Raw genomic sequence first — 12,944 nt, 5'->3', positions numbered from 1 at the left:
AAATGATGGGAATTTTCAGCTCTTGTACTTTGTATTTTCTGTGTCCACCCAACAGGGTGGGACTCCTTTATTAGTCACAGATTAAATGAGCCTTTTTTAATATTGCTCATTACAGGAGTTATTAGCTAGAAAAAGTCATTCTTCCTTCAAGCTCAAAACAGATTCCATTCTGCCTTTCTTTCCTTGTTTCCTGATTCTTAACTGTCACAGGTCCTTAGCTGAATCTTATCCCAGACCTGATAGGACAGATTAATGGGATGAATACCCATTTCTCATGGAATGCATCAGTTTAGTATAGCTAATCAACCTACCAGCATGTTTCATTTGTGGTAGTAAAACCAGAATGTTGTAATTATAATATATACTGTAATTATGAGTGTTTTCCACTCATGGAAACATAGGGAGAACATCCACACAGAAAAGCAGCAGGTCTAACTTGCGTATAGTTGAAATGCTGCTTAAAAGTCAAGTAAATGATTTAATTGATTTAGAAACTGTAATACCTGTGCAGATTTCACCTCACACCCTCACGCCACTACTGCATCTAGCCACGTCTGTACATGGGCTGAAACTGCTACTGAACCAGATGTGTCTCTACACAATTATCAGTGCCACTTGCCTCCAATTAATTAGGTACTTACCTCATTATCTCTCTTATTCTCTTCATGATTTAAGACCTACCTCATGCCTGCTTTCTGCTCAGTCAACTGGGTTATTCCCTTAAGTTTTCAATGTGTTCCCTAACACTGCTTCCCTTTCTCTTAAGCACTTCCCAACTTTACTTGCAAACTCAGTTTGTATCTTAGTTTCGGCCAACTGTGTTCCAACAATTTCCTTGACTTTACCTAATGTAAAGAGAGTTTATTTGTCTGTCCCTTTATGCATCCACCCCCTCATGAGCCAGTGTGACCAAATATTGCATGACCCTTACATCTGGGGGAAGGTCAAAAGATGTGTTTGACCCCCAGATTGTGCTATAGGGTCGATACATTTTATTTACAGGGAGCACAATTACTCCACGATATACTGGACATCCCTGTTACAGCACACCTCAGATCACAAATGTGTGAGGACTGAGTGGCAGTGTATGCTCACTTATGGAGTCACTGTGACATTGTCAGAAGTCAAAAGACAATATACAGGTTCTGTGCTATGCAACTTGCACCCCTGATCACAATATTGAATATTGAACTGATCACAATATTAGTAGTATTAGTATTCTTATTTTTCAAGAGGGTAAATTTAGTACTCTAGGTTGCATCAAAGGGATCCCTAAATTTTAATTTTGCCACATCTCGCAAATAAGATCAACAATTAGGATCAACAAGTACCCCCATAGGCATGTTTCTGGCACACGACAGGCTCCCACACAGATACATGGACACACTGGGCAACTGAGCCCAGAATGAACTCGGGTTCTAGCATGTTTTAGTCAACAGCGCTTTACACTGCTCTCCCTGTCAGAAAAAAACACCACTTTGCAAAACTGAACAGGTACATAAGTTCACTAATCTTTCTGCGCTCAGTTTATCACAGGAGAGGCAAGGCGTCACTGGGTAGTGTTGCTGATTCATGGCATTATCACAGAGCAGCACCACAGAGGCTTTTAGATTTTTTAACAGGTTTTAATTAACCCTCCATGTTTGACTCAAACATTTTGACTTCAGGGTTGTAATTATCACTCCAGACAAGTCTCATGCATTTAAACTCCATTTTCTGCTTTGTGGGTAAAACTGCATTTCTCTTTTCTTCCAGAGTCCAAAGCTCGAGCCTGTCAAAGAAGATACATTTTCCAGCCCTTATAAATCTGTGAGTCTGCACAATTAGATAATCTCTCTCTGCAATGAATTCCTGTCAGGTCTCCTTACAGTGTGTATTTACTTTCATCTGAAATCTGGATGAGAACGAAATCCTCCTGTCATTGTTTATCAGTTAGATGTGTAACCAAGTACTGTTAATGTTTTTTTCTCTAAGAAATAATTATTTCCTCATAGAAATTAAATCCAGGGATTTCCTCGCATTACAAAATAGTTTACTTGAATGAAGCTAAGAACACCATCATACCACTTTCATAAATACTACACAACATCCTAAAACAGCATGTGTAAAACACCTATATAGAAAAATAAAAGATAAACATACTGGGATTACTGGTACGGAGCTGATCTGCAAAAAATCCTTGTCAGCTCTCAAATCCTTAAAGGTGTCTTCCTGCGTTTTTCACATGACCTTTCTCTACCTTGAGCTCTGCTCTTAGTTTTTACTTGAAACTATGTATTATTATGAATGGTCATCAATAAGTACATGTCAGTAATGTTATGTGCATAAATGGTTGTAAAGAATTATGCATGTTGTTGTTCTTATTGTGTAGTGTTTATGACCTTTCTTTAGTTTTAGATAAAAAATTACTGTTTTATTCTTTTAAAGATGTTCTTTCTTAACATGATTTAATCAAAGTATTGAAGGTCTCTCCCTTCTATGAGTTTTGCTCACCCTTCCTTTTCTTTTTCTTACATACAGTACATACATGAGACTATATGAACAAGTGTCTCTTTTTACTAGCTTCTAGGCGATTGCACACACACTGTTTACACACATGCAGTGAGTGTGGATTTGATTAATTACAGGAGATGAATCTGGATGCAACATTCCACTCAAAGTATGACAATAAACCCAGTTAAAACATGGATGTAACCTTCTACTATGAAGTCTAAGTGGGAACTCCAACTCAAGAACCATTAATGCTATCTGACTCCATCCCTTATTAATCCTGAAATACCAGAAATGCCCAAATAATTTCTCTACTGCTATATCAGTGCAGATCGAAATCACAGAGGATAAGCAAAACTGCACAACAAGGATAATCCTGTTAAAGCTTCAATAGATTTCCACAAGACAACAGATCAGCCTTAAAAATGTCTTTATCTTTAAAAGAAGCTCATCTGAGTACAGTGTGGGACCTGAAATACGAATTACATCCCTATAACATCTCTATCTCTATACGCTGCTAGGGTTTCCATTGGGCAGAAGCAGCAACCCTTCAGATAAATGATAATATGATAATAAATGATAGCTGAATTATTTTTAATTCAGTTATTTGTGATAGGTGTGGTGGTTAAAATTGTTAAATTAATCCAGTACCTTGTTTTCTGTGCCTTTCCAGAGTATCCTATTAGTGCAGAGGCAGATGTCAGTGATGGAGAAGGACGTTGAAGAATTCCGCCAGTCACTGACCCGGTACACCGAGGCCACAGCCAGCCAGAGTGCCAACCTGCAGTAGGTCACCTCCCTCTTCAACAGCATCCAGCACAGAACTACAGTAGCTAGTGACCGAATCACAGAAGCACCACAACACAGAAAAATCACAACCTATAGTCAGTCTGCTGCTGCCCATTGAAATCACATGACACAGAATCAATTATGTCATTTCTGTTTAATCATTATTTTTGCAAGAATACTAAAACTGACAAAGGTACAGAATGTGATGCATGAAGAAAATTGCTTGCATGTGAAACAGCACATTAAATTAAATTAACTTTGAATTTGAAATTAAATTAAATGGCACATTAAGTCCCCACATGCTAGAACAGTAGAAAAGCCTGCCTGTCCTATTTCAATTCACACTGGATTGCAGCAGTAGTACTGTAATTGAGCAATCTGGCATCAAAGGGGTACTTTGTCCACATATAGTGACTGGTGGAGATCCCTATTGCTCCAGGGCAAAACATCTGATGCTAGTTCTCCTTTTCAATTTCTAAGCAAATCCACCAGCTGGAAAAGAATGCATGGAAAACTGAAATGGAACATTTTATTTGCTTGATAATGTGCTGTATATATTTAAAAGTTAGTTTGATGTAAGTAAAAGTGGAGGAAATGTTGAAGACGACAGAATTCAAACCAATGTGGGGTTTCAGTACAGGGAAGGAGATCTTTTGATAGTGTAATGGAAAGGTAGAAGGAGCAACATTTCAGAAAGAAAAGGAGATTCATTTTAGAACTGCCTATATTTCATTTTCAAGTACTTGCTCTAAGGTCTGATTGTGTAACAATCTCCCTGGAATCTGCCTGCCCCTTTCTGACTCTTGATTATTTTTCTTGCCAAGCTCCTTAACTATAGCTCTCTGTTCTCCTGCAGCATCTCAGTCCAGAAGCTACAGGAAAAGCCGTGTTTTGTAATGTATGAATTCTGGGAAGACAGAATTGCCTGGACCAGGTAGGGTTGTGCAATTGATATGCACAGCTTCTGTGCTGCAGATTACTGAAAAATGGAACAGGGGAGCTTTCTTGCAGAACAGATGGCCCTCATCCCCATTAAAATCACTCATCCACCTCTTCATTTCCAATAAATCAAAATCAGTAGACTTAAACATGCTTATTTAACCTTCCTCTTGACTCCCAGCAAATGAAATGAGACTTGTCATATAAATTGTTTTCATGAGAAAAAACTGTTGCATAATATACTTTGGGGAATCATTCTCTTAGAAACATATTTTGTCGTACAGTTTCAGTAATTGCTATAGCTTGAAAGAAAGCTTGTTAGATTACCACTATGTTCAATACACTTTGGATAAAGCTTCTGTGCAACTCTTACATTCTGTAATACTGCGTGTATAATCAATGTACCGATGATATTTACACAAAAGTGCATTAAGTTACATCCAGCTATTATAATGCAGGCATTGATCAGCTTTGGGATGTTACAGTAATGTGGCTGCAAAAGGGCAGCAGAGACATTAACAGGCATGAGTTATCTCCTTTCTCCTTACCAGTTACTTGCAGTCCAACGCGAGTAAGACATTCCAGCGCTGTGTCATTGACGTGCTTGAGAGTCCAGAAATGGTCACCACGATGCTGCTCCCAGGTGCGTGACCAGTGTGACTCGCACGTCTGAGATTCTGGGAAACAACAGGGCCTGTCACCACTCACAACAGGTGCTGTTGTAACTGAAAGGTTGCAGGTGACATGAGGCCATTCAACACAGTTTGCTTGATTGATTTGTCATAGTTCATTCATTTATGGAAGGTGAAAAATGCAGATGAAACCAAGTCTTTTAGCAAAGATAACTGTAGTATATAATGACAAAGTATATATTTGAGCATAGTAAAACTGTTAAAAAACCATGGACATTTCCTGTGGTAAGCTTTGTTCTCTTTCAACACACTCCAGTGGTTCAAGAAGGATCCTTCAACAGCACACCTGGGCAGTTTGTTCCAAACTTCCACAAGAAATGCTTACTGAATTCAGATCTAACTGCGCATCCATTTTATTTTCTACTGTTGTCCTTGTTTCCTAGTTTCACATAAGAATATGTGAACATAAGAACAGTTATGGTGGACGTTTGGCCCAAAACTTCAGTTTGGATACTAGTAGCTAAATGGTGTGAGGATCTCATCCAGTCATTTTTTGGAAGAAATCAGGGTATAGACTTCAACAATGTGGCTATGTAGCACAATACAAGACCCTCGCTACTCTTTCACTCTTTTTGTAGTGCCTCCAGTGCTCAGTCTTAATGCACCACCGTGTAGTTTTCTCTGGTTCATGTTTCTTTGTTGATTCTGAAAAAGCGACAGGTCTCAGAGGATTTTAACTGCTTGAATCAGGACCACTGATTCTTCTCTGGTCTTATTCTTTTAGCCTGTAAGTGTAGCACATTTCTTTAACCACAAATCAGAAATGTTGGAATCTAAAATACTGTAAATTTATGGTTTTGTCAAACAGCAATACTACAATAAAAAGTAAAGGTTATTATCACACTGACAAGTAGAAAAAAGAAACACAATATTTAGGCTGTTGAGCCTTCTTCAAGTGTAATGAATGTAATGAGGAGTAATGAAAAAAAAACTACTACTATCTGAAATCACCATTGCGCACACAACTTGATATGCTCTGCACAGGAGATAAAAAAAAAATAGCTTTTAAAATTATATATCTCCGGCAAGATTCAACTATTATTATCCATCAATCCAGTTTCTAACTGCTTTATCCAATATTGGATCGTGGGGGAGCCGGGGCCTATCCAGGCAAGCAACAAGCGCAAGGCAGGATGATAATTATTATTATTAGTAGTAGATTTCCCTCTGTTTGCATGGATTTACTCTGGGTGCTCCTTTTATCTCCCAAAGACGTTAATTGTTCTCTGGTGTGAGTGTGTACATGTTTGTCTCTGTATGTGTCTTGCAATGGACTGGTGTCCCTTCCAGGGGGTATCCAGCCTTGTGTCTTTTACTTGCCAGGATACAGTAAGTTCTGACTCTCCTGCGATGCTGTATTGGATAAAGCTTTTAGAAAATGGATGGAATCCATACGCACAATTTTTCTGTGTTTTTACCTTGATATTTATTTATCGTCTCGCATATGGTCTGAAAAATGTCTGTTGAGATGATAACACTGCTTTACGGCTGGTGTTTAGCCCTTGAAAAATAACATGAGTAATATTTACTATTGAAACAAAACTAAAAAAACAACATCCTGTATTTTGAATAATAAGCCCACCTTGTTCATCACACAAAATTGTGAAGAAAGGAGTGAACTGCCTCATTTTTAATAAAGTCTTGTTTCGTTTTTTTTCCAGCATCCTGGTGGATTATGAATAACAACTGACAGCATCAGGAACCATCACTACACCCACACAGATCCGGGGAAGAAAAAAGAAATTCAAGCCTGCAATGCTTTCTTCAAGGCTATTAAAAACATCATTTAATATATGTGTGACAGCATCCCAGACAACTTGAAAGTCAAAGCGATGTGGTTTTATTATTAATTTGAAAACAGCAATGCTAATAGTGTTCACACACAGGCAGGCATACATTTAATTAGATATATCTTATGGTTGAGTTATAAAAATATATACTCTACTTCTTTCTGGAAAAAAGGTTATTTTATTTGTGTTTCAGTGAGGTTTGGGGTTTTACAAATTCAGTGAATGAAAATGGAGGAAGTCTCCAATAGAAGGAATTGTCTCCAATAGAAGAACTGTCTTTAATTGTCCACTTAATGACAAATAACTTAATAATAATAGTAATGTTCCAAAGCTTTTTAGATGACATGTAAGTGCTGCTGAATAAAGTCTGTTAAATTATTAGTTTCATTTATTGTATTTTAAACGGACTTTTAGCTTCCGAGTTTGGATTGAATTGCAAGTCTATACAAACACAGGATCTGGGTTATTCACAACCATTGTTTAAAGATGTTTTTATTGACAGCTTTCATATTAAAGGGTTGGAGGATATTTCACCCATGCATAAAGTGAATTAATACATTCAAAGTCTACTAATGATGCCAAGCTGACAAATTGTTTTGTGTTACTATATGGTTTAGGTAGCTTGGATTTATATTAAATTTGTTTGAAAGAATAATGTTCAAAAGATGGAAGAGAATACTGCATTCATCCAATGCATCATTTTGACAACAGGACATAATTGATATTCTGGGACACCTGTTGAATCATTTTAACAGATTATTTGCTTTCAATGAGCTAATCTTTCCAAATCATCCTTCAGCTAGGCTATTGTGTCCCTATTATGCTGACAATTGAATGACGTCCTTTGCCTTGCATTGGAATTGTTCTGCATTCTTTCTTGGAATCTATGGTATCTGTGAATTTCCTGTTGAGTTTTTTGCTAAATATTTTTTCAGCACATAGTGAATGCTTTGTATAAGTTATCTGAACTTTCAGAATGTACTTTTATTAATTTGTCAGAAGTTATTTTCAGTGTAGAAAAAAGATGTACAGTTTCTAATATTGCATCATAATGTCAACTATGTTCAGAACATTGTTAGCTGTACTGAAATGCTGTAATAGACATACTGTACTGTAGTAAAAGCATGTGATCTCCAGATTTACTGTCTCAAGGCTGTTGGTATGTAGGTGTTGGCAGGGGGCCCTGAATGCTAATGCTGTGTTAAATGATTCTGAAAAATTTAAACAGCTGCAAAATTTACTTTATCCCCATAAATAAACTGCGCATTTCTGCCTCAAGCAGGTGTACTCAATAGACGGTGGTATAGAACCCTGCCTTAAATACAAACAGATGAATAGTAACTCAACAAGTATGACTGTGGATGCATTTGTTTAAATTCATTTTTGACAAAAACAATGGCAACAGAGAAGTAAGCTTTAAAAGTGTATATTGGTGAAGAGAGCTTTGCATCATAGTCCTGTAGTGTAACAAGATTTCTCTCCAGCAGTTTTCACTGTGGAACAGGAGCTTCCAGACCCCCTCCGTCTTTTCAAATCATCGATTCAGCAGGGACAATTCCCCACTGCCTCAGCTAGCATCCGGACACCATCATGTAATGACACTAAGACTGAAGACTCCATTTTAAAAGCAAGAATGCAAGGTAGCAGCTCTTCAATAAGCCCAAGAAAGCCTTTTTCTGTTTATCAGGGCAATTTTTTTTTTATTTTATTGAGTGAGTGTTGATTTGCTTTTCATTGTCTGGGCATGATGTTTGTGCTTGTCCATTCTGGGGTAGCACTGGACTGCCTTGGAAGAAAACTCCCTAGCTCTCAGACCCATTGCATCAGAAAATTGGATGAGCATCAAATTAATTTCTCTTACTCCTCTGTTTAGGTGATATATTCATTTTATTTAGTAATTGTCCATGAGAGAGACGGAAGGCTCGTGTCACTATGTTACAAATCACAAGACTAGTGTCTTTTGACTATTGATTAGTTGAAAAAACAGATTAAAAATGGCCACAGATTATTTCCTGCAGCGATCACCTTCACGGGCCTCACTTTGAAATTAGATTGAAATCCATTTGGCAAACGCCCCTCCTATTAAATCCAATGGACCACAGAGTACAAACAGGTACAACAGTGACATTGTGTTTCCAGGTTTAAGACTGAGTAGTCAGCAGGGTGTAGAACCAAGCATCCTGTCTTACAGAGCTCTTATGAATATTGCATGAAATCTTTCATCACAGAGACATGATAGAGGACCTCTATGAATTTTAGGAAGGATAGAAAAATAAGAAAGGCAGTACCAATAACAAAGTAAAAGAAATCCTTCGCTCTAACTTTTGTTTAATAGTTAAATGACACAAAAAAAAACAGAAAGTTTCTCATGTTCATGAAATAGGAAATGCAGGTTGCTTAAATTCAAGCAATTCAGAAAAAATCACAGCCATGTGGAAAAGAAGCAAGAGATTCAGAATTCCTGTGCAGATTAAGATTGTTTGATTTAATTCAAGGATTACTATATAAATCCATAATAAAGGTTTCAAATTAGAGGAGGCCATTCAGGTTCATTTGCTACTGGTAGCTAATTGATTTGAAGATCTCATCGAGCCACATATTAAAACAATCTTCAACAACATAGCTGGATAGTTCATTTCAGGTAGCACTGAAACTTCTACCAGCGCAAACTGCTACAAAATCTCCATATTAATAAAAATGTGACTAACCATTTTTTCAACCTGAATGATCTGACTAAGTCCTACACAGGGATGCTAGCTATTTATAGACCTCCTGGGGGTAGTAGAAAAAATGGTATAAGGGGTGGCTTCTGGTCAGAGGCAGATGTTAAGACATTCAGTCTCACACCAGCCTGTACAGATCACAACTACACAGGTCCCCCAGACCAAACATGTCAGTGTCCTGAGGTCTTAACCTGGGTCATGGCCACTATAGTATGTAAACCAGTTCTTTCCTGGATATGGCACAATAGGAAACAGACATCAATATCCAGAGATTTCATCTTTAAAAGACATTCAGCTTCATAGAGAAATCACACAGCACCCGTCAAACAACACTATGAATGTCTTGTTGAGAGTGTTGATTTGCTTTTCATTGTCTGGGCATGATGTTTGTGCTTGTCCGTTCTGGGGAGGCACTGGGCTGCCTTGGAAGAATGAAAGCTGGTTCTACTTTAGCCTTGCAAAGTTCTCTCGTCATACAGTATGTTAATGACAACATATTTCATTCGTGCTTATACTAATATATTTACAGCTTTTGTTTTCAAAATCTCATTCTCCTAACAAATATTTTTAAACCAGGGTGTGTACAAATCCATATACTAATGTTTTATATACAAACTACAAAATCTCTGTAACTACAGTAGAAACAACACATCTACACAAAGAGAATGAAAACAACTGCTTCCAAAATGAATGGATCTTTATTCTTCCAAAGCTCATTTCATGAAATCAATTGTGACAAAGCAATGAACAGAAATAAAAAAATAATTGTATAATATATAATACATTATATCTGTATTTTTTATTTTTATATATGCATTTAAGGAAATAAGTTTAGATTTCCTAAACACTGAGCAGAATGATACAGTATCAGTACAATGTCTTTACTTTGTCGGGCTTTTCTGAGAAATTTCTGTTCCTTACAAGATAACAAGACAATGAGAAAACTGGATGTAAGTAGAAACACTGCACTCGACAGACAGATCCCAGAGTACTTTATGTAAAAGACTGTGTAGTAATTTACTGTGGAGTCTTCTGATTCCTGAAGATTCTATGTGATGCCCCATGATGTTTCTCTTTCTCTGCCACACATCTCTCCAGAAGCCAAGGGGAAACACCAGTAGCACAGCTATTTATCTGCATTGTGCAAAGCACAATAAAAGAGTGCCAGACCTTAGTAGAATGAGCTTATTTAATTGATTTCTAAGTAGCTGTATTATAGATGTACAACATACAGCAAATCAAATGAAGGACATTCATTCTGTGGTGGATTTTGTGGCAATGCAGTATTATTACTGCTCTCACGTGATGGTAACAAGCTTTTAAGCTTTGGTTCACTGCATGTTTTTCTTTTATTAACATTATGTCATGGATATTCACTGAAATGGATGAATGGAAATATCATATGAATTGATACTATGAAGAGACCATTCATACTGAAGATCTGTTTCCCCACATTTTAAATAAATGTACTTCATGCATGGAGAGGCTCTGGCTCCCCTATGACCCTGTGTTGGATAAAGCCATTAGAAAATAATTTGATGGATGGGTGAATGGACAAAACTTGATGTTGATTCGTTCTGTATGGCAGCACATTTTAAGGAAGTTTGCAGACACTGAGTACATGAGCAGAAGAGCACATTCAGTGCCACTCACACAATCTCAAATGTAGACGGATATTTCTATGCTGATAGGATACATCGAGCCACTTACACTGAATTAGTTTTAACCCAAGCAGTGTGAATGTGCCCCACCCTTCCAATGGGGTTCAAGTCTGGCGATGAACCAGTTCCTGACTGTGCTGCGCTGCCCTCCTTCCCTTGAGGTATTGGGGGTATGTCCAGGCCAGGACCAGCAGCAATTGAGGACCAAAGGTAGTGGGCACTGCTGGCACAGGGAATGCCTGGTCAATGAAGACAACACACAGCTGTCACACCTACAATAATAATAATAATAATAATAATAATAATAATAATAATAATAATTGCTTACACTTATATAGCACTTTTCTGGACACTCCACTCAAAGTGCTTTACAGGTAATGGGGACTCCCCTCCACCACCACTAATGTGCAACATCCACCTGGATGATAAACCAGCAACTCTGACACATCTTACTAAGAGTTCACAAGCGACAACAACGTTCAAGGACTGAATGTTTGTGAATGCTCGGAAAACGTGGTGAGAAAAGTGTGGCTTAACCCGCTTGGTTAATGGGCAGCCTCCTGGAAATAGGATGAGAAGGCTCATTCAGACAGAGTAAATCAAGGAGCAGCTCCGAAGCACAGTTGGGGTGGAGGAGTGACAAATGCGAAGGGAGGTGTTTGAGTTTAGATTAGGTGCAGCTGTGTGACTCGTTATTGTTATCTCCCCCAAACTTCAGTTAATAACTTCCACAAAGAAATACTGTCCCTGCCACTGCCTTACCTAGAATGTAAAAACCACTTAACTCAGGGGTTTGATAACATATATTATCCCAATGGAAATTCACCATGAATTAGTGTGAACAGGCATCTGACTTTTTATATGACTGATGCATAAGCAATCAATTATTTCTTTGCTTAGAATGAAAGATATATATTAAAGGGCGGGAGTTGTGTGAAATTTTAAATGCATGTAGACAGGCGGCTGTGATGGGTGTATCATACCAGCAGAAATAATTATATTCCAGTTAAAAATAGCAAATCAAGATACAATGCATTAAAATTGCATCTTCTGTATATTTATAATTAGAGCAGAACTTCTGATGAGGGCAATTCATGTATTTTACACCTCCTACTTCTCTACCTAAGTGCAGTGCAGCAACTGGCATAATTGAGGTTATGAATATAATTAACGTCTGGAATGAAAACTGTTCACCACAGACTAGGGTACTTTGCTAAAGAGTGGAATATTTTAATACTCCAATGTAGCCCTTATTAATTAGCTTCAAACACACAACAGGGACTTTTTAAACTTCCCCAAGTTAAATTAGGCCATTATTAATTATGCAGTTTCTCAGTCAGTGCCTGGGTGCTGCAATGCAGGGCTTGAGCGCATATCAGACACAGTCACAGCTCACAGCCCTTCTACACTTACACTTGCACAGAAAAGCAGGTCAGTCCAACAGAAAACAAACTATTCCATTTCCCGTGGGAGCAAGCAATCTGTGAAAGCCCTAATGTCAACCACTGCATCCACAAATCAAACTAAGATACCCAAAATATTGGTGCCGGAGAATAATGTGTTGCCCTTCTGTGTGCAGCAAAAACAGCTTTTTACCCCCTCTACCACCACCCCAACATTGGAAGACATCTTTAGTTTTTTCATACATTTTTCCTTCATTTTATTTCAGCAGCAAGAACAGCTTGAACTGGACATGGTGTGTGTGTGCCCTTCTTGTAGCAGAATCACCCTCCATTCATGTTGGGAGAAGGGTAATGATGTGGGAGATTAGACTCCATATTCCATGTGTTCACAGGAAGATTTGAAATCTGACCATTGTGCCAGCCAGGGAAGAAAAGGGTAGTTTATTTCAAGCTCCTT

General features: G+C 37.9%; 1 protein-coding gene across 2 annotated transcripts in view; it reads left to right on the top strand.

The window, feature by feature from the left end:
• Window positions 1-7,838, top strand: part of necab3 (N-terminal EF-hand calcium binding protein 3) — a 96,386-nt gene extending 88,548 nt beyond the window's left edge. For both annotated transcript variants that reach the window (XM_088607467.1, XM_088607466.1), the window contains exons 9-13: window positions 1,756-1,809; window positions 3,164-3,276; window positions 4,136-4,213; window positions 4,770-4,861; window positions 6,572-7,838. In XM_088607467.1, coding sequence (XP_088463593.1) covers window positions 1,756-1,809; window positions 3,164-3,276; window positions 4,136-4,213; window positions 4,770-4,861; window positions 6,572-6,600 — 366 coding nt within the window. In that variant the 3' untranslated portion in view covers window positions 6,601-7,838. The remainder of the gene's footprint in view (window positions 1-1,755; window positions 1,810-3,163; window positions 3,277-4,135; window positions 4,214-4,769; window positions 4,862-6,571) is intronic.
• The last annotated feature ends 5,106 nt before the right edge of the window (window positions 7,839-12,944 follow it).

Source organism: Lepisosteus platostomus, chromosome 15 (genome assembly GCF_059453375.1).
Source record: "Lepisosteus platostomus isolate fLepPlt1 chromosome 15, fLepPlt1.hap1, whole genome shotgun sequence".
Lineage (NCBI taxonomy): Eukaryota > Metazoa > Chordata > Actinopteri > Semionotiformes > Lepisosteidae > Lepisosteus > Lepisosteus platostomus.
Note: the sequence above shows the minus strand (reverse complement) of the source record. Positions and strands in the feature narration are given on the sequence as shown.